This window comes from Moschus berezovskii, chromosome 6, assembly GCF_049115385.1.
Source record: "Moschus berezovskii isolate FMDL1 chromosome 6, NW_MosBer_1.0, whole genome shotgun sequence".
Classification (NCBI taxonomy): Eukaryota; Metazoa; Chordata; class Mammalia; order Artiodactyla; family Moschidae; genus Moschus; species Moschus berezovskii.
The window spans coordinates 99,213,016-99,235,852 of NC_142465.1; the positions used below are offsets into that span (position 1 = coordinate 99,213,016).

Genomic DNA, 22,837 nt, shown 5'->3' on the forward strand with positions numbered 1-22,837 from the left:
TGTTTTGTGTTACTGTTATTTTTACATGTGTTGTAATATTTTACACCTTCTGCATAACATGGAAGCCCTTACATAGCACTGACTTGAAATAATCTGCTGAGTTGAGTCTCAACCTCTTACTATGATGGGTTGGATGTAGCTTCATCTTTTTCTTTTTTTAAACGTTTTATTTTGTATTGGAGTATACAGTCCATGGGGTCGCAGAGTTGGACACAACTGAGCAACTGAAGTGAACTGATAGCCAATTAACTATGTTGTTATAGCTTCAGGTGGACAGCGAAGGGACTCAGTTATACATATACATGTATCCATTCTCCCCCAACCTTCTCTCCCATCCAGGCTGCCACATAACATTGAGCAGAGTTCCCTGTGTGTACAATAGGACTTGTTGATTATCATTTTAAATATAGCAGGATAGGATGTGGTTTCATCTTATAGCGCCTATGCATTCATGTACTTAGCCGATTCTCGCTGTAAATATTTGACAACTGAGTAAATGTCATGCCATGGCAGTGAGTTATTGACTAGCAGGCCTTTTCCTCCTCTGTTGCAGTGGATACCTTTGCGGACAGGACAGTTTAGCCTCCTAAACACATACGGCATGGCTGTCTGAATCAAAGTTCTCCATAGCTGGGAAAGCTGAAGAAACAAAGATGCAGTTAAATATTTTAGATTATGTGTAGTAGCTCAATACTGACGAGGAAAGAATGACTTCTTGGTAAAGGCTTTGGGCTGGTAGGAAACTGAAGGGCAACACAGACTTTGAAAATAGTGATTATATTTCTGGGAATGTTTTTCAGGAGTTCACAGTTTGGAGATAAATACAGTCAGTTCAGCTACCGTGCTTGTTTTGAAAATGAAATTTTATTCCTACAGCGTTGATGTTAGGGAGCAATTTGAGTAGAATGTAGATTTCACATTTATTGTGCCTGATTTTACTTTATTTTCACCTAGTTGGTGAACACAGGGCATTTCACCTAGCTGAACTGAGAACCACATAGAAATTGACAAAATACCCATGCACACACCTCTGCCGCCCTACAGCTCCCTGACTTCACTGCATATCATGAGCCACAACCACCCGTGTCTTGATTCATAACCCTCCAATTTCAGATAAGCCTTCTTCCACCATTGCACAGTGAACTCACAAGCCACAGCCCTTGGACACCCAATTCCACAAGCAAACTTCAGGTCTTTTGCAAAGTAAGGTACCATGTTTATTATCATTTTAATTTATTTTTTAGCCATTTAACATTTGAAAAACTGTGCTAGGGTCTTTTCTTTTTTATGTGTCACTGATGGCTGTTTTCTCCCCTCAGGCCTGTGCTTTTCATGGTGTGATTTTGCATAGCATCACGATTTTTCAGGAACCCATATGCCACATTATAACTAAACTGACTGTAACTAATTGATAACATACAGAATGTGAACTGAGAATTCTCTTTCTTTCCTTCCTTCATTTCTGTCCTCCCTCTCCCCTCTCTTTGAATGGTGAGAGACATTAAAAAAAAAAAAAAATCCCTGCAAGAGGAGCACAGTGCAACAGAGAAAAATGCCAGAGAACTTGTTTAACCAGTGTCATTAAAAAAAAAGGCATGAATTTACCTGTGTAAATAAATAGATATGCTCAGAAGTATGTAGAGACTGGGAAGGTAACCTAAAAGATCAGGGAATTCCTGATTTACCCGTAGATGATAATTATGTTTAACTTTTTGTCAGCCTTTACTATATGCCCTGCACTATAATGAGTGCTGGGTATGGATTAAGCCACGCAACCCTCACAAAACCTTATAAGTAGATGTTATTACTGTCTTTATTTTACAGATGAAGAAAAATAAGGTTTAGAGGGGTTAGTTAACTTGCCCAAGGTCATTAATTCATAAATGTAAATGGCAGAGCCATATCTTTAATCACATCTAACTTCTGAACCGGAGATCTCAGAGGCCTCTTAGAGTACTTTATAGATAAGAAAAACTTCGACTGTGTTATTTTCTCTGGCCTTAACTACATCTGATTGGCATCACAGGCTATCTTTTAACCCCTGTGATAGATAAAGAATCAGAGGTCCTCAGGCTAAGAAATTGCTCAGATTCTCAGAGGCAGAGCAGTAGCAACTCATTCTGACATGGAATTCAGAGTTTTTTCCATTGGGATTTTGTGTGAAAAGGGACAAAAATGGACAAGTAGGAATCAGGTGAGCTGAAATAGGGAAGAGAGGAAGAAATTATTGTTTTGGAAGCTGGGGGGAGAAAGGTGAATTTATTAAAGAGTATCAGAATTGAAAGGAGAGAGCCTAAGGAGGGATGGGCAGTGGGGGGACCCCTAACTCTTTGGTTGTTGTTGAGTCTCTAAGTCGTGTCTGACCCTTTGCAACTCCATGGACTGTATGTAGCCCGCCATGCTCCTCTGTCCATGGGATTCTCCAGGCAAGAATTCTGGAGTGGGTAGGCCATTCCCTTCTCCAGGGACTCTTCCTCGATCTAGAGTTTAAACCAATTGAATTCTAGATTGAATTCAACCTAGAGATTGAATTTGCCTGTTTGGCAGGCAAATTCTTTATCACTGAGCCACTAGGGAAGCCCAGTTCTGTGATACAAGAAGCCTAATCAGATTCTCATCTAGGAGCTCAAGCTAGCACCAATTTCAATTCAGGATTATGGGAAGAGAAACCCGAGGTCATGAACGTAAATTGGTTATGCTGTAAATCCGGATTAATAGTAGGCTCAGGGGGGAAAAAAAAAAAAAGGAAAGAAGTGACAATAGAGGAAAGCTTCAAAAGGCTTTATTTGTACTTCTTTTTAATAACATGAGATGTATCTCTTTTTCTTTAGGTTATCAGTTGCCTGATAGCACTTTGCATATAAATGTGTTAATTAGTGTTTGTTAAACTGAAGAATTGATAAATAGTAGAGAAAATTTTCGGTTAAGTATTAAAGAGCCTAATATTACACAGATAATGAGATGAGGATTAATGAGCATCTATAAATTTAGAGCATGGGGCTAGCAAACTGTGTCCAGGGTTTTCTTTCTACTAGCCAAGAATGATTTTCACGTTTTTTGTAGATTATTAAAAATAAACACAAAAAATTTGACAGACACCACATGTGACCCAGAAACTCCAAATAGTTACAACCTGGCTCTTTACAGTAAATTTTCAACCCTGCCCTGAAGTATAGACATAAAACAGAAGAAGTTAGATTTGTCTTCTTTCAGGAAATCAGATTAGGTAACAGAACCTGGTATATTTCACAGACTTTTTATTTTCCCCTTCATGGAGGAAGGAGTTGATATGTAGTGCAGTATTTTACTAGCGACTTTAGATGCTTTGTATTTATTTCTTATACCCTTGAAAGATTTTATTCTTACAAATGAGGACACCAGGCTCATAGAGGCTAAGTAAACCTTCACATTTATTAAGTAGTGGGATTCATATTTGTCTGGGTTTCTCCACATAAGAACATGGTAGAGAAAATTTGTTCCTAAAAATTGAGTATCGTCTGTTCAGAATTCTGACTTGAAAATATCTAGATATCAGATATGAACAATTTTAGTGATTCTAGCTAATATATAAAATATTGAAAAAAATGTAAATTGTGTACACCAAAAGTAGAATTGGTTGCAGAATTGGTAACTTTTCCCCCAGACTTTAAACTTTTTATTTTATATTAGGGTATAGCTGATTAACAATGTTGTCATAGTTCAAGGTGAACAGCAAAGAGACTCAGCCATACATATGCATGTATCCATTCTCTCCCAAACTCCCCTCCCATGCAGACTGGTGAGAACTATGTAATTTTAATTATAAAAATTGCACCTGAAGGAAGATTTTGGATAAAGAGTTATAAAGAAAATGTAAAGAACAGAGAATTGAAGCCTCATGTTAAAAACTTAATATTCACCTAAAAGAAAGATGAAGCTTAAAATATTCTCACTATAAAATACAAAATAGAAAAGTATGTTCTGCTTCAATAGAGATTCTACCATGTAGCAGTTTATCTTTGAAAAACAGATTATCAAACAAATATTGGCCTATGTGTCTAATGATAAAGTTTTATAAGGAAGACTTCAGGGTGTAATGAAAACATGCAATAAGGGATCTAATACAGATTGGAGGGGTCAGAGGAATAATTCTTGAGAGGCTTATTTAAATTGAGACACAGGATTTAGGGGGTTCCTATGTGGCTTCATGGAGAAGGAAATGGTAACCCACTCCAGTATTCTTGCCTGGAGAATCCCATGGACGAAGAAGCCTGGTAGGCTACAGTTCACGGGGTCGCAAAAAGTCAGACACGATTGAGCGATGGAACAGAACAGATGTGGCTTCAATGGTAAAGAATCTGCCTGCCTATGCAGGAGACACAGGTTTGATCCCTGGGACAGGAAGATCTCCTGGAGGAGGCATGTAACCCATTCCAGTATTCTTGCCTGGAGAATCCCATGGACAGAGGAGCCTGGCAGGCTACAGTCCATAGGGTCACAAAGAGCTGGATACAACTGAGTGACTGAGCCCCCACACACAGGATTTAGGCAGTCAAAGACAAAGAGGATGATTATTCCAGACATAGAATTGTAGGCCTTGAGGATGGAAAGAGCGTGGCATATTCATGATCAAAGGAATCCACTGTGTCTCCTGTCAACTCAGAAGAGGAATTGTATCTGTTTGATCATCATTGTATATATCCAGCCTTGGACATACCTGCTGGCACAAAGGAAGCTCTCAGCAAGATTTACCAAAGCGACAAAGATGGAATAGATATTTTTCTGGGAAATTCACAGCGTAATTTTGAGTCCAGGGATTGTCTGGATGTAGCCTACTGCCCTCCTCTCTGTAGCTCACCTAATTATATTCAAGTCCTCGGATTGTTGGTAATCCCAGGTTATTCTAGGCCACTGGCAGCCCAGCTTTTCCAAACCTTCTTAAATGCTGTTAAGTATCTGAATGGATCCTGACCTGGAGAAAGTCTGCACAGAAAAGGCAGGAAAAAGGAACGTAGACCATTTCAGCCAGATCCGGTCCTGAGCAGGAGAAGTGAATTAGCATTATGACAGCGCCAGGACTAACTCTGAGATAGAGTGAATATAGCTACTTTGCCAAAAATAGCCAGCTGAGGGGGAGGGTGTTCTGTCCTAGAGCGCATGAGCCCAGGTTCTCTGGGTGATCACCGGGCTTAGAGGTTGAATTAAGAAGTTAAATACTGAAGCACTTCCTGTTTGTAGAACTTATTTCTTCAACATCAAATTTGAACTTCTAAATTGAGATAATATCACTTACAGGTTAAGTGCATTGAGGAATTTATAAGGTAGAAAGAGAAGGGGAGGGAATTGTATATTTCCCAAGGGAGTGAACTACGGTCGTAGTGGATTTGGAAGGACGGTTTTATAAGATATTTGCTATAAAATAGAGGTGAAATAGGGGTTTACTACAATCAAGGAAAGAGAAGCTCACTTAAGTGGGAAGGAGAATGGGACTTGAAGACAGAAGGAAAGAAAACATTTCAGAATTATTCTGAAATGTTAATTTTGAGTTGAAAAGAGCCATAAATGGTAAAAAAGCAACACATATATAGCTGATTATATAAGAATTTAATAATAAACTTGTCTGTGCTTTAAGCTTAAACTTTAGTGAACTTTAGTTGATGGGATTTAATGTTAAGTTTGAGGAATTTCATACTGGATGTCAAAAGTCTATTTCCTTACAAAAAGAGAAATACTGGCTGGCAGATGGGGTGTGCTTTCTCAGAGTTGTGAGCTCATTTTGATCAGCAAGGAAAAAAAGACAACCCATGCCCTCTGAAGAATATAAGCTTTTCAGATGTATGTTGGGAGGAATGACTTGTGGTAAATTCTTTTTCTTGGAAACAGATTCTTTCTTAAGTATTAAAATATCTGAGTTAGATATTGTCAGTGTCACCTGGCTTATTTCTGGGGACTAATTCCTGCAGTTAACAATTTACCATAATGCATCAACTTGATGATAGCTTTGTTAAAATTACAGACTTGTTTCTTATCCTTTTAAAATGAGTCTTAACTTTTATTAATGTAATTTTGTAATTCCTTTTGATATTTGGTATGGGACTTAATGGGGTCGCAAAGAGTCGGACACGACTGAGTGACTGAACTGAAATGAACTGATGGGACTTAATAATTAACTGATTAATAATGAAAACAAAAATCTAAATCTTGTTACTTTAAAAGTTTGACCTTTGAAGCCATCTTATTGAAAAAGTGTATATTATATATACAACATGGGACTTTCCGGCTGATGCCAGTGCAGGAGATGCAAGAGATGTGGGTTTGATCCCTGGGTTGGGAAGATCCTCTGGAGTAGGAATTGGCAACTCACTGCAGTATTTCTTGCCTGGAAAATTCCATGGACAGAGGAGCCTGGCCGGCTACAGTCCATGGGGCTGCAAAGAGTCAGACATGACTGAGTGACTGAGCACGCTGATATATATACGTGTATACTCTATATATATTTATTTATTTATATATTTACCCCCTTAGGAATACTGATGTATTTTATTTTGTTCAGTGGATGTTTGCCTCAAAGTTTGCATGCATATTAGATTATTTGAACACTCACTTAAAAAGTAAAAAATGCAGAGGAATTTTAAAAATGTTGTTTGAGCCATTTGATCATATGTCAAATGACCCTTTTGTAAAGTAGTGTATTTATTCCAAATCATTTTCTATGTTAAAATAATTACATATGTATATATATTATAATATATATACATTGCCTTAGTTTATCCCATTAATATACTGTGAGATTGGTATGTTGTGGGTGAATAGAATAGAATAGAATAGAATCCTACTTCATTTGAGTAATGACAAAACTGTGGGTCACTGAGAAATGGCGTTTAAGAGGGGCTTCCAGGTATGGTTAGAGCTGAATGAGAAATCGAGAGTTGGTGAAACAGGATTAGTGCTCTTTTTTCTCCCCCAAACACAGTTTAGCTTATTGCTTTCGCAAATTAGGGATTATATCTCCTGATCTTTATTAAAGTAGGATATGTAATAATCTAATTTAGTTCAAATTAAAATATGTATGGGTCTAAAGATCCCTGGAGGGGGAAATGGCAACCCACTCCAGCATTCTCGCCTGGAGAATCCCATGGACAGAGGAGCTTGTTGGGCTACAGTCCATGTGGTTGCAGAGAGTTGAACATGATTTAGCAACTAAAACAACAACAAAATATGTATGTATCCCTATGTATATCTATAAATCTATGTGAACACATACATACACACAAAAGATTGGAAAGATGGTTTTAATCTGTGTGTTTGCCACAGAAATCCTTGATGCCTCTGCTATGTCCTCATGACAGAGGCAGCTGCAGTAAGATACAGCATTTCAGGCAGCCACACCTGATAGGCTTGCAAACACTCAGTGGTTTATTCATCCCTCCCTTACATTTTTTATTATCATGAAAAAAAAAATATATATATATAACATTCAGTGGCTTCCCAGTAGCTCAGATGGTAAAGAACCTGCCTACAGTGAAGGAGACCCAGGTTCGATCCCTGGCTTGGGAAGATCCCCTGGAGAAGGGAATGGCAATGCACTTCAGTATTCTTGCCTTGAGAATCCCATGGATAGAGGAGCCTGGCAGGCTGCAGCCCATGGGGTTGCAAAGAGTCGGACGTGATTAATTTGACTTAGCATGCAGTTATGAGAGTGCTTTCTTCACTTCACTATTTAAATCTTCTTGTGTATAAATTCTTGGGCATTAAGTACATTCACATTGTTGTGCAACTGTCCCTACCATCCATCTTTGCTACTTTTATATCTTCACAAATGGTTCCATACTCATTAGAGTTTAACTACTCATCACCTTTCTATCCCCCAACAGCTTCTAGCAACCACCATTCTCCTTTCTAGGTTCATGACTTTGATAACTCTAGGTACGTCATGTAAGTAGAATCATACAGTATTTAGCTTGTTTTACTTGGCATAATGGTTCAAGCCTCATCTATGTTGTAGCATGCATCAGAATTTCTTTGAAAGGCTGAATAATGTTCCACTGTATGTATAGACCACATCCTAATTATCCATTCATCTATTGATGGATACCTGGCCTGCTTCCATCCTTCGGCTGTTGTGGATAATGCTGCTTTGAGTATGAGTTTACAAGTATCTGAGTTCCTGCTATCAGTTCTGGGTCTACACCTAAAAGTGGAATTTCTGGAACATGTGATATTTCTATGTTTAATTTTTTGGGGGAACTGCCCATCATTTTCCACAATGGCCACACCATTAAAGGAATGTTTTAAATTAAAAACAAAAAAGCAAAAAGTGATTCATGTTGATGTTTGGCAGAAGCCAACACAATATTGTAAAGCAATTATCCTTCAATTAAAAATAAATAAGTTTAATTATTAAAGAAACCCAAAGAACAAAAAGCAATCTTTAGGTCTCTGGATTTTTTCTTTTCAGACATGCATTGCTTGTAGGATCTCAGTTCCCTGACCAAAGTTTGAACCTGGGCCATGATAGTGAAAGCCTAGAATCTTAACTACTAGGCCACCAGAAACTCCTAGTCTCTGCATTTTTAAAGTGGACTTTTCTTAAATAGGATGAATATAGCTCCCTTGGGTTTCTTATGTAACTAATAACTCTAGAAAATATGAGCCGTGTCCTTAAAGGTTGTTGGTAAGCACATTTTAAATTGATTAAACTATCTTTCTGCTTCTCCTTGGGGAGTTAAGAAGTTTGAACACATTGTGAGAATGACATAGGTGAGCCTTAATTTTTTAAAAAAAATATGTAGAGCAGAATATTGTTGGGGAGAGTCCCACAGGAATGAAAGAAACAGATAAAATTATCTTGAAATTAGCTAACTTTGCTTCTTAATCTAATCTACCCTCCAGAATGCCCCATAGTTATTTCATTAAAATTAGTAATATGGCTGTTACTCCCTTCACTGGTTTACTGTTTCCATAAAAACTGAGTCTGAATTTCTTTACATGGTCTACAAGGCCCCTCACAATCTGCTGTCACACTTTTCTTTGCTACATCATCTTTTACATACCCTGTATCACAGTTACATTGAATTATCTCACTGTTCCCTAAAACTTGCCTTTTTCCATGTACCATGCTTTGCGTATGCCACGAAGGTCGTCTCCTACCCGTACTCGTGCTGATAGACACACTCCCTTTGCCTTTCACGTCTGGTTCTGCTGTCTCTTCCCAGATGAAAACTTCTGACAGCTATCCTAGGTTGATAGTTTCATAGAACATCGTCTATACCAAGACAGTAGCATTTACTAAGTTGCATTGTTATTATCTCTTTGCATATGTCTCAGTCAACTGTGTGCTCCTGAAGAGAGAAACCCCGGTGTCTCTTTTATGCCCTGATGTGAAGCCCAACCCCGAATACTATGCTTAGTCACTTAGTCACGTCCGACTCTTTGTGACCCCGTGGACTATACAGTCTGTGGAATTCTCCAGGCCAGAATACAAGAGTGGGTAGCCTTTCCCTTCTCCAGGGCATCTTCCCAACCCAGGGATCAAACCCAGGTCTCCCACATTGCAGACGGATTCATTATCAGCTGAGTCACCAGGGAAGCCCATGAATACTAGAGTGGGTAACCTATCCCTTCTGTAGGAGATCTTTCTGACCCAGGAATCAGGCTGGAGTCTCCTGCACTGCAGGCAGATTCTTTACCAGCTGAGCTAGCAGGGAAGCCCTAACTCCTGGTATATGGAAATAGAAACACTGAGAGAATTTCTTGCATGATTTTGCTCACTGTATGGGATGTATGCCTCTAATAAGTAATCATTCCATCTGTAAGCTGGAATTTTTTTCATAATTTTAGCAGTTATTAATAGCTAAATATATCTTACCATAAGCAAAAGTATCAAACAGGCAATTTTTTTTTAGCTTCTTAAATTTTTAAAAAAAATTTTGTATTGAAACATAGCCAATTAACAATGTTGTAATAGTTTCAGATGACCAGTGAAGGGACTCAGCCATACATATTCGTGCACTCATTCTCCCCCAAACTTTCCTTCCATCCAGGCTGCCACATAACATTGAGCAGAGTTCCATGTGTGAAGTGGGCAAATTTTCCTTCAGTTGTTTGCTACTGCTCCATTTCTGTGCAGATTTCTTACATTTTGGGGCATATTGACCTCATCAGTAATGTTCTCATATTACCCTGGTTTCCTCCTATCTTAGAAGTATCTGATAAGTTATACTTAAGTGTTGATAACGTAATACATTATTACTTCCAGAGATATTTGTATTTTAATCATGGTTCCTAGGGATAAAAATGCTTAATTTAAAAGAATAAATCTGCAGTGACAAGAATTTCATTCACTCTGTCCCTTGGGTAAATGGTATCATTTAAGGTAACAAGAGGACTCTATGTTAACCCTCAAATCACACTAGGCAGGCAGGCTTCTAGGAGCACCCCTGAATCTTCAGCACCTCCACAGGGGTATTCACACTGGCAATATACTTCCTGAGGCTGCTGCTTTAAGGGCCTCACCCTTCTGGGTTAAATCACCTCCTTCTAAATTTCCCCCTAATTATTTGAAGGTCAGGGTGGTGTGACTTGTTCCAAAGTGCATTTTCTGCCTCCTTAGCTAACTAGGAATTTATTTTTCAAGTATTTTGAACTACAAATAGGGAGTCATTTAATATTTAACCTGATTTCTATGAATCAGTTATAGATAGGAACGAACACTTACTAGCCAACGTGGCATATTAAAGGATGATCTTTTTCTGGAAGCAAAATACTTCAAGAGTCAGATATTTGAAGGCTTTCCAGTCTAGATTACTCAAGAGGAAGCAAACAGCAAAACTCAGTTTAATTGCTTGTTATTTTGAAGAAGGAAATGTTATGTGTATTTTTCTCCCCCAAGGGCCTTGTCCAGGGCAGTATCATTGTGGTGTTTTTGCAGTCCCGTGAGATGTTTCCAACATGGTAGGACTAAAAAAAACAAGTGAGACTGACATCAGGGTATCTGGACCAGTGGAATGTTTCAAAGTTTATCTGAGTAATTGTTCTTCTAGATTAAAGGACTTGGTATTAGTGGTACCCAAATGCTGTTGATATGATGGTCACATAGATGGGCATGCGTAGGTTTCAGCTTGGATTACACAAATATGGAATGTTTATACAGATGTCCTGTGTGCTCAGTTGCTCAGACGTGTCTGACTCTTTGTGACCCCATGGACTGTAGCCTTCCAGGCTCCTCTGTCCATGGGATTTCCCAGGCAAAAATACTGAAGTGGGTTGCCATTTCCTCCTCCAGGGGATCTTTCCAAACCACGGATTGAACCTGTGTCTTCTGCATTGGCAGACAGATTCTTTACCGTTGCATCCCCTGGAAAGCCTGCTTAATACAGATGTATATATGTGTCATTGTATGTGTGTGTGTTTAAGTGTTTTTAAGTTTTAGCAACCTTTATAATGGGCAAGGGTATCACACACAGAGACTGAGCACAGATACTGGGAATTTGGGCTCTTCCATAGGTCTGCCTGGGTTAAGGGCTTAATCATATACTCACTGTATGGTACTGGCCAAGGTACTTTATTGTTTTGTGCCTCAGTCTCCTCCTCTGTAGAACAGAGACAGAAACTCTTCTTGGAGGAGTTGTGGTTGTCAAGTAAATTAATGTGTGCCAAGAATTATAACAAGACTTGGCACATACAAGCACTTATGTATTACCTATTGTTTTTGTAAATTATTATTAAAAATTGGGCTTTCCTGGTGACTCAGTGGATAAAGAATTTGCCTTCAATGTATTAGATGCAGGAGGCATGGGTTTGATCCCTGGGTTGGGAAGATCCCCTGGAGAAGGGAATGGCTACCCACTCCAGTATTCTTGCCTGGAGAATCCCATGGACAGAGGAGCCAGACAGGCTACAGTCCAGAGGGTCACAAAGAGTTGGACATGACTGAAGTGATTGAGCACATTAAATATTGGACACACAGGTGATTCAGAAAAAAGAAAAAAATTAGGTTGTTTTAAGCAAAAGACATTAGTTAATTTTGTGGATAAAAATCATAATGTTTCTTCACCATTAAGAGATTTTGGTGTAAAGAGGGATATGTGTAGGTAGTTAGTGGTTTATTCATTATAATATACCTTGAATTATCCATTTTTGACCGTATTTAAAGTCCTCCCTTTCATGACCAGATAATAAATGTTTATGGAATGGTTTCCACTTTGAAACCTGGCTGGCTTTGGAAAATATATGTCTTCTGTCTGTTTTATGTTAGACTTCAATTTTGTTTAATCAGTGTTTGAGAGAAATGGCACTTGTATATCCTTGCTTCCAAGAAAAACATTGGGTGTTTCAGGAAGTGGTCTTGGTTAGTCAGAGGATAATACTTTTTCCTCTGAGTCAGTTCTGAACCTCCTTGATATAAATAGGCGCACTTTTACCCGAACTTCTGCTTTTCAGATCAGATGTTAAATCATCATTTATATATGCCCGTACCAGCAGCAGTGCTTTCATTGGTTTCCACTCAGTCAACACTGAGGGTCTGATCTAACTGTGACTGTAGAAATTCTGCTAAATAAATTCTTTTAAAAAAATTTTAGTCCAGTTCTGTACTTTCTAAATTTGTTTCTATTTTGTATCAAATTTTCTTTAGATGGGAGTCATTTGTGTCACGTTGTCATCTGTGTCAATCCCAGAGGACATTTCTATTGCTGATAGTATTCACTTTGGTCACTAAAATTCTGTGTGTTATTTTTTTAGCATGCATATATAAGCTTTCTATAGCATCTGCTTAGTTACTGAAATTATTTTGCTAAAGACTGTACGAGTTTGCCTCACCCCAGAGCAATGTCAGATTTCCCAAGAAATAAATCAGAGAGGTTCTTCCTGGTTACACTAAAAAATGTTAAACATAATAAGTAATTGCCAGATGACTAGCTGTTGCTAGTGTTGAGTTAGTTAGGAAAACCTTAAGAAAGAAAGAAGTAGGAATTGAGCAATTGCTGGATGGTTGGTATAAAGTAGTAGGTGGGGCTTTCAGGGTAGGAGCAGAAGCCTGTAGGTTAACCAGTACAAGAAGTACCCAGGAGAGCCTGTGGTTCTAGTGAAGCTTTATAGGTGGCAGAGCCTGTGAGAATGTGGAAGCCTGGAGAGATGACTGCTGGCAAACTCTTCCTGGTCTTGAATGGTGAGCTAAGGAGTTTTCTTTTTGTGCATGTGCAAGTTTAATGGGCAACAGCCTTTATTTTTGTATCATATATTTCTCTTCTGTCCTATTGATTGACTGAAACTGGATTTTGCTTCCGTGAATTTCATTTGTTAGAAACAGCATTTAAAGAAAGGGTCTCCATCTCTATTTCTCTCCTAAATAACTTCTTCAGGAAAATAAAGATGATAGACATAGATACAGATATAGATCTTAAGGGACCTGTGGCTTTTTATAATCCTTATGACAGTCTTATCTTCATTTGATAGATAAGTAAACAAAGGCTTAGAGAGGATAATGACTTGTCCAAGGTCACAGAGAGACGGTAGAGTCAGGATTTAAATTCAGGGCTCCCTAGCCTACATGGGCAGAGAAGGCAATGGCACCCCACTCCAGTACTCTTGCCTGGAAAATCCCATGGATGGAGGAGCCTGGTGGGCTGCAGTCCATGGGGTTGCCAAGAGTCAGGCACAACTGAGTGACTTCACTTTCACTTTTCACTTTCATGCATTGGAGAAGGAAATGGCAACCCACTCCAGTGTTCTTGCCTGGAGAATCCCAGGGACCGGGGAGCCTGGTGGGCTGCCATCTATGTGGTGACACAGAGTCGGACATGACTGAAGTGACTTAGCAGCAGCAGCCCACATGGGAGGGCAGTTTGGGCGATAATGGATACATGTATGTGTGTGGCTGAGTTACTATGCCATAAACCTGAAACTATCACAAGATTGTTAATCAGCTACACCCCAATAAAAATAATAAATAAAATAGGGGTATGCAGATAAAATTAATTAATTCAGGGCTGCCTATCTTCATAATTTTTTTTTTTGTTGTTGTTGTTAGTTCTCTCACAATACCACGGGCTTCCCTGATAGCTCAGTTGATAAAGAATCTGCCTGAAATGCAGGAGACCCCGGTTCTATTCCTGGGTCAGGAAGATCCCCTGGAGAAGGGATAGGCTACCCACTCCAGTATTCTGGCCTGGAGAATTCCATGGACTGTATAGTCCATGGGGTTGCAAAGAGTTGGACTCGATTGAGCGACTTTCACTTTCTTTCACAATACCACAATGAAAGCATTGGACTATACTCAGTGGGCTTCCCAGGTGGTGCTAGTGGTAAAAAACAAAACAAAACAAAACAAAAAAAACCTGCCTACCAATTCAGGAGATGTAGCAGATGGGGGTTCAATCCCTGGGTCGGGAAAATCCCCTGGAGGGTGGCATGGCAACCCACTCCAGTATTCTTGCTTGGGGAATCCCACAGACAGGAGCCTGACAGGCTACAGTCCATGAAGTCTTAGAGTTGGACACGGCTGAAGAGACCTAGATAGCATATTAAAAAGCAGAGATATTACTTTGCCAACAAAGGTCCATCTAGTCAAGGCTATGGTTTTTCCATGGTCACGTATGGATATGAGAGTTGGACTAAAAAGAAAGCTGAGCGCTGAAGAAATGATGCTTTTGAACTGTGGTGTTGGAGAAGACTCTTGAGAGTCCCTTATACTGCAAGAAGATCCAACCAGTCCATCCTAAAGGAGACCAGTCCTGGGTGTTCATTGGAAGGACTGATGCTAAGGCTGAAACTCCAATACTTTGGCCACCTCACGCGAAGAGTTGACTCACTGGAAAAGACCCTGATGCTGGGAGGGATTGGGGGCAGGAGGAGAAGGGGACGACAGAGGATGAGATGGCTGGATGGCATCACCAACTCAATGCACATGAGTTTGGGTTAACTCCGGGAGTTGGTGATGGACAGGGAGGCCTGGGTGCTGCGATTCATGGGGTCGCAAAGAGTTGGACACGACTGAGTGACTGAACTGAACTGAAGCGACTTAGTACTCATGCATATTCAGGAAGTTTGTATTGTTTCCAGTGGCTCTGGGGGAAAAAAAGTACCCTCAAAGCATTTTCCTTCTTGGCAGAAGAATTATTATTGTTAATTTTTAGGAATAGGAAAATGGGTTTTGGATGTTAGGAAATTGCCCCTGGGCAGGCTTGCTCACCCATCTTCTTGGAGAACAGCAATTGGGCCATCTTTATTTTCTAAAAGGATATTATCATCATTTGAGCCTCTGTAAGGTTTGCAAGGACCATGAAATATGTTTAGGGGTCATATGTGGGCAGAGGTGATCCATACTGTGGATCATTTGTCTACTTATTTGATGAATAGTTGATCATTTTCCTTTTTTTTTTTTTCTGTTTTAAGCCCTTGAGCCTTGATCAGCAGTGTCTTTGATTTTCTGCCTTGGCACATACAGTCGTTACCGGAGCTTGCCACTCAAGTTTCATCCTATTTCCTTCATGGCAGGGAAGCATGCATGGCTCTTGACAAATCAACCCTCCTGGAGGTGTCAACAGTGGCAGTTGAGGTTAAGCATCGCTCTTGTATAAATGCTGAGTCTCATATCTCATTGAATGCAAAGACTCGTTTAAAACATTTTCCATTTCAGCATCCTGGAATGAAACAGTTCCATTCATAAGAGAGCCAGGAAATGCATTATATTCTTCCCGGCTAACTAGTTCATATGCTACTATGTGCTGCTGTGTGCTAGTCTTTCCCTTCTTCAGGGGATCTTCCCAACCCAGGGGTCGAACCCAGGTCTCCCACATTGCAGGTGGATTCTTTACCAGCTGAGCTATCAGGGAAGCCCCTTTCACTTTGTATAAACGCTGAGTCTCATATCTTACCAAATGCAAAGACTTGTTTATAAAAATTCCATTTCAGCATCCTGGAATGAAACAGTTCAATTCCTAAGAAAGCAGGGAAATGCATTGTATTCTTTTCGGCTAACTAGTTCATATGCTACTATGTGCTGCTACGTGCTTTCCCCAGGGTGTCTTTGCAGCTAAATTATAAAGAAATAAAAAGGACAACATTCCTCGTGTCACATGCTTTCTTCATAGTCAGGCCTGGGGTTTATGAGGGTAGAGTTCAGCCAGTCCTCCAAGTTACTTATGTAAGGGCCACACCCTCCACCAATGAGAAAACAGAATGCCCTTCTCTACTCTGTTTTGTCAGATGGTCTGTGTAGATAACTTTGTATGACAAGAAGCAGGTCACTGAGCTAATGTGCTAGCTTTTGTCACTGATGTCATCAAGCTAATGCACTAGACCTTAGAGTTGCAAAGAGCTCTTGGAGATACCCTAGCTTCTAGCTTGTGTGTGTGTGTGTGTGTGTGTGTGTGTACACTCAGTCGTGTCTGACTTTTTGTGACCCCATGTTACAGTAGCCCACCAGGTTCCTCTGTGCATGGAATTTCCTAGGCAAGAATACTGGAGCGGGTTGCCCTTTCCTCCTCTAGGGGAATCTTCCTGACCTAGGGATCGAACCCATATCTGTGTCTCCTGCATTGGCAGACAGATCCTTTACCAGTGAGCCACCTGGGAACTAATTAAGAAACTATAAGTTTAAATGACATGTCCAAGGGCACAGAGTTAGGAATAGTATTAGCAAGGCGAGACATAGTATGGACTTTGGTGTTCTGGGTTCTTTCTAATCTCAGTTCAGCGCACTGCATGCATGCTCAGTCGTGTCCGACTCTTCGCAACCCCATGGACTGTAGCCCACTGGGTTCCTCTGTCCATGGGATTTTTCACACAAGAATAATGGAGTGGTTTGCCATTTTCTTCTCCAGGGGATCTTCCCCACCCAGGGATTGAGCCTGTGTCTCCTGCATTGCAGGAAGATTCTTTAGTGCTGAGCCACCAGGGAAGCCCTTTTTAGTGCTTACATGACACAGATATATGGAGTTTAAGAATTACTTAAGAGATAACACCAAATATAAAAAAAATGTATGTTATCAGAAACAGTCACCTTTCTCCCTTGGAGTGTAATATTTTGTAACTCTTAGAAGAGGTTGCTGAGTTTAAGCTATACTGACACTTAGCAGCTGGAAAACTGTTAGTTCTTTTCCCATTGACTTCAGTAAAAGTAAATAGAATTGTTAGAAAAAGCAGCGCATGTTTTTAAGCTGATTTGTGGAAGTTCCTGAGAGATGAAGAAACTTCCTCCACAGAAGTTGGAGGAAAAGTGCCCACTGTGTATCATTATGTTTCATAGAGGGAAAATGGAATATCTCTACAGTTTCTTAAGCTTCTTGGGGGGCACTTTTTTGGTATCTATCTTTCATAATAGTTCTTACATCCCCATGTTTATAAAAACATACATTGCCTCAAAGTTGGATGTAAAGGTCAATTCTGGTTTTATTGATTGCAGTTATGCAGGTGCGAATATGTTCTCATAGAGAAAGACTGTGTAACAGATGTGTGTGTGTGTGTGTGTGTGTGTGTGAGTCTCTCAGTCGTGTCCAACTCTTTGCAACCCCGTGGACTGTAGCCTGCCAAGCTCTTCTGTCCATGGAATTTTCCAGGCAAGGATCCTGGAGTATGTTGCCATTTCCTTCTCTAGGGGATCTTCTCGACTCAGGGATTGAACCCAGCTCTCCTGCATTGCAGGTGGATGCTTTACCATCTGAGAGACTAGGGAAGCCCGTAATAGGCATAGACTTTGCTAAACAGAAATCAAGGTGATGTCATGCCCTTTTAGAATTTTGTGATCCTGTTGAAGTTCTAGGGTCCATTGTTTTTATCCTGGTACTGTCTTTGCCTTTATCTTGATACGATTTCTAATAGTCCTAACTATCTCCTGCCTCTACTTCGTAAATATCCAGAATCCAGACCTTTTCTTTCTTCTTTATAAGTAAACTTGACTGTTCTTTTCTATACAAATGTACACACCTCATTTGTAATAAATTTATAGCAAAAGAAAAAAAATCACTTTAATTCTATTTAGATGCTATGTGAATTCAGGTGAAAAACAACCCTCTGACCATTATTTTCCTCTCTGTGGCAGAGTGGCTGAATTTATTCTGTATCTACTACTTACTAACTTTTAAATTTTAAAAAATTGAGGCGTAGTTGATTTATAGTGTTTCAGATGTACAGCAAAGTGTTTCAGTTATACATTTGTATATATTGTATATATAATATATATAGTTCTTCTTTTTCAGATCGTTTTCTATTGTAGGTTATTACAAGATACCGAATAATGTTCCCTGTGCTATACAGTAGGTCCTTGTTGGCTATGTATTTTGTGTATAGCAGTATGTACCTGTTAATCCCAAATTCCCAGTTTATCCCTTGCTACCCTTTCCCCTTTGGTAACCATAAGTTTTTCTAGGTCTGTGAGTCTGTTTCTGTTTTATAAATAAGTTGATTTGTATAAATTTTTTTTTAGGTTCCTACTTCCTGCTTTTTTTAAGATTCCTATTTAGATAACTCCTTAGAGACATTGGCATGTTATTTAACTCTGTACTTAGCCTAACTCGTGAGTACTGTGAGCATAGTAATGGTCCCTCCCGTGTAAGTCTGAAGTGACAGTTTAAAGAAAGTGAAGAGATGTAACGCACTCAGAGTTGTGACTGGCACATAGTGCTCTCAGACTGGTAGCTGCTGCTGCTGCCACTTTTCTTCCTCTTTGTCCCATCACTACTATTAGCAGTCACAGTAGCAGTTTAGTTCTCTTAGTGCATTGACCTGTAAAATCATTTGGCTTAAACAGGGGGACAGCAATTATGCTAGCTAAACAGTATCAAGTTTATTTACTAAAGAGCTGGAATCAACTTGGGGGCTATTTAGAAATATTAAAATAAACTTGTGCTTGTTATGAGCGCTGCCTTTTAATGACAACCAGTCATGCTCCTCCCCATTTTTTCTAACTCCCTCAGCCTGTGGGCCATTTTCCCAGTTGCTCGGAGTTGGGAACTATGGGAATGGAAAGAAAGAAATGCAAATGTGGCATTACCAGCCTTGTGATAATTCCCTCTTCAAATTTCTACTTCCTTTAGACCTCAAATAGCCTGCTTCCCCAAACAGATCTATCTTCACCTCACAAACAACAATCCACACAATGGGATCCAGGAACATGACAACTTGAAGTGATTCTCCCTTCCCTGGCTGACCCAAGCACCTTTTTTCACTTATTAATTCACTGGAGAGTTGTGTTTGCTCTGTTTCCATTCCAAGTGCTCAAATCCAGAATTTAATACCTGGAAAATATTTTTGTTTTTTGATTTATAAATTGACTGTGACCCAATAGTGGACATGTTGCTATAAAAACTTCCATTTCTGCCCAAGTAGTAATAATAGTTCATTTGTTTCTCTCTCATTTCCTGGGTTCTTAAATTTGAAGTACTTTCAGTTACCATTTTGTAGATTTTACTGGCTTTGTTGTTGTTGTTAAGTTTCTAATTCGTGTCCAACTCTGTGACTCCATTAACTGTGGCATGCCAGGCTTCCACGTCCTTCACTATGTCCCGGAAAGTGAAAGTTGCTCTGTTGTGTCCGACTCTTTGTGACCCCGTGGACTATACAGTCCATGGAATTCTCCAGGCCAGAATACTGGAGTGGGTAGCCTTTCCCTTCTCCAGGGGATCTTCCCAACCCAGGGATTGAACCTAGGTCTTCCACATTGCAGGTGGATTCTTTACCAGCTGAGCCACCAGGGAAGCCCATGTGTCCTGGAGTTTGCTCAAATTCATGTTCCGTTGAGCAAGTGATGCCATTCATCTTATCCTCTGCCACCCTCTTCTCCTTTTGCCTTCAATCTTTCCCAGCATCAGGGTTTTTTTTCCTAATGAGTCAACTCTTCGCTTCAGGTGGCCGAAGTATTGGAGCTTCCACTTTAGCATCAGTCCTTCCAATGAGTATTTAGGGTTGATTTCCTTTAGGATTTACAGGTTTGATCTCCTGCTGTCCAAGGGACTCTCAAGAATTTTCTCCAGCACCACAATTCAGAAGCATCAATTCTTTGGTGCTAAACCTTCTTTATGGTCCAACTCTCACATCTGTACACAACTACTGGGAAAACCATAGCTTTGACTCTACAGACCTTTGTTGGCAGGGTGATGTCTCTGCTTTTTAATACGCTGTCTGGGTTTGTCATAGCTTTCCTTCCAAGGAGCAAGTGTCTTTTAATTTCCTACTTTAGTTTTTTCAATTCTTCTTTCCTATTATCTTTTATTTTATTTAAATTCAGATTGTTACCTGGAATAGGGTTAAAGAAACCAACCAATATAATATTGTAAAATAAAAAAAAAAAAAAGAAAACAACATTCTCATTCAGAGTTATTTTTGCATGTATTTGCCAACAGGGCATTGTTTCTGTTCATCACTTTTGAAACACTGAAAGCACTTTCAAAAACATGCATAAATTCTTTGTTTTATATCCTAGGTTTTAAGTGATGAAATCCTGAAATAACATTTTCAGAATGAATCTCTCAGTCCCATCCTTTTCAGAATTGTGTACCTAGGTTTGACTCGATCTGACTTTATAGATTTATAAGTTATTGTTGTTCGGTTGCCCCATGGACTGTTGCACACCAGCCTCCTCTGTCCTCCACCTTTTCTGTTCTTTTTCTTCTAAGCAATTAACAAATGATATATTATTATATTTGTTATTTTACTTATTTCATTATGGCTTCCCCACTAGATTATAAGCACCATGAAGAAGCACCACTAAATTAAATTTAGTAAAATTCAAATTTCAGATCCTCAGTAGTACTAGCTACACTTCAGGTGTTTAATAGTTGTGCCCAGTTACTACACTGAACGGTGATGACATTGTTCTTTTCCATCAATGCTGGAAGTTTTATTGAGCAGTGTTTATCGTGAGCACCAGTAACTATGGGATGGTTATCAGTAAATCCATGTGAAGGAGCAAATGCACGAATGAGTGCTGTTACTGGCTCGTGCCGATGTGCCGAAAAACGCTGGATGACTCTTGTTTGAGTAGTCATTTACAAAGGTCATTTTGACTTTTAATTCAGGAGTGTTGACATAGCCCCAGCCAGCTTCAAAATACCAGATTTGTCATTAGTTAAACGAAAGTGTACAACAGTGGTTAAAAGCATGACTGGCGGTCAGTTCCTAGCTGTGGTACATAGCTATTATAGCCGAGTTACCTTTACTTGTAACTTTTGTAGGTCCCAGATTTCCTATTAAAATAGGGATAATAAAACTCTTACAACTCTTATAAGGTGGTAAGAATTTAGTAAGATAATGTACAAATAGTGCCTGGCACAGTGGCTGACACCCTAAAATGCTTAATAAATGAGCATTGTTTTTTTATAATAGTAAACTGAGATATGTCTGTTTTTGAAAATGTCCATTTTGTTATAACTTGGCAGACGTTTTTTAAAAGTAGTACTGTCCACAGTCAAAGCTTATATTTACTGTCTTTTAAGTATGAAATTTCATAGCACTGATTTAAAAAATTTTCCCATGGGACTTAAATTTTTCTTTCTTTAATTTTTATGACTATAAAAATATCTAATCTCTGAAGAAAAAAAAGCTTCACTCTATTTTTTATAGGCAACTTGAATTTTAAAATGAATGCACAGATATCTCTTGACTTCTGATTGAGGGGAGCTCACAAAGAATTTGTTCCCAGATACTTTTATTTTAAAAGGCATCTCTTTGGAAAAACTATTAAAAAATCTGTTTGATTAAAGTGAATAAATTAGTGGTTATTTACCTAAGGATAATGTTCAGGTTTCATTTAGGAACCTAACACTGTTGTGCTATGATTTAATTTCTGGAAAAATAGTTACAGCATTTTTCGTTAACAATAATGCCTGATTTAGCTAGAGATATTGCCTCACTTTTACATATTATAATGTTTCTTTCCTGGAAATTGAAAATAACATTTGTTGTTACAAAAATAACAGGCAGTTAATTGTATACTATCAAAATATCAGCTGACTTTTTGTAAAGTGAATTACCTTCATCTTGTGTGTGTATGCTTTTACTCTTGACTTTTATGGTACTTTTATTTTTAGTATAAACTTGTACTCATATTTCGTAGCCACCTTAACTTCTCAAGTTCATATTAGAGGTGACTTGAATTTTTCTCCTAAGTTTTTCATTAACAGATATCTGTCCATTTTTATGCCATGAAAATATATTAGATATGTAATATCCTAAATAAGAAAAGAATTTGAAAAAAAGAGTAGAAAAAAATGATAAAAAATTTTAAAAAGGGAAAAAACACATTTTAGGATATGATAAGAAACCACAAGTCAAGCCATGTTCCTTTAAATTTTTTTTTTTTAATTTCTTTTTAATTGAAGGATAATTGCTTTACAATATTGTTTTGGTTTCTGCCATACATCAACATGAATCAGCCATAGGTATACTTATCTCCCCTCCCTCTTGAACCTCCCTCCTGCCTCTTAACCCATCTCACCCCTTGAGATTGTCACAGAGCACCTGATTTGAACTTGCCACATTATATAGCAAATTCCCATGAGCTATCCAATTTTATATACAAGCTGTGTTCTTAGGTACAACTTAATAGTAATAAAGATGACATTTTTTATTTAAAAAAATACGTTAGAGAAAGAAGCAGATTCAGTTCAGTTCAGTCTCTCAGTTGTGTCCAACTCTTTGCGACCCCATGAATCGTAGCACGCCAGGCCTCCCTGTCCATCACCAACTCCTGGAGTTCACCCAAACTTATGTCCATCGAGTCGGTGATGCCATCCAGCCATCTCATACTCTGTCGTCCCCTTCTTCTCCTGCCCCCAATTCCTCCCAGCATCAGGGTCTTTTCCAATGAGTCAGTTCTTCTCATCAGGTGGCCAAAGTATTGGAGTTTCAGCTTCAGTATCAG

General features: G+C 39.0%; 1 protein-coding gene across 8 annotated transcripts in view; it reads left to right on the top strand.

Moving 5' to 3' along the window:
• Positions 1-22,837, top strand: part of EPS8 (EGFR pathway substrate 8, signaling adaptor) — a 204,597-nt gene that overhangs the window by 89,508 nt on the left and 92,252 nt on the right. For 2 of the 8 annotated variants that reach the window (XM_088837300.1, XM_088837301.1), the window contains exon 3: positions 1,114-1,203. The exons of 5 other annotated variants lie outside the window; for them this stretch is intronic. Coding sequence is in view for 1 of the 3 variants with exons in the window: in XM_088837296.1 (XP_088693422.1) it covers positions 13,145-13,147 (3 nt within the window). In the remaining 2 variants the exon portion in view is untranslated. Of the gene's footprint in view, positions 1-1,113; positions 1,204-12,638; positions 13,148-22,837 lie in introns of those variants that run through there. One more of the 8 variants, XM_088837296.1, reaches the window with a different exon arrangement.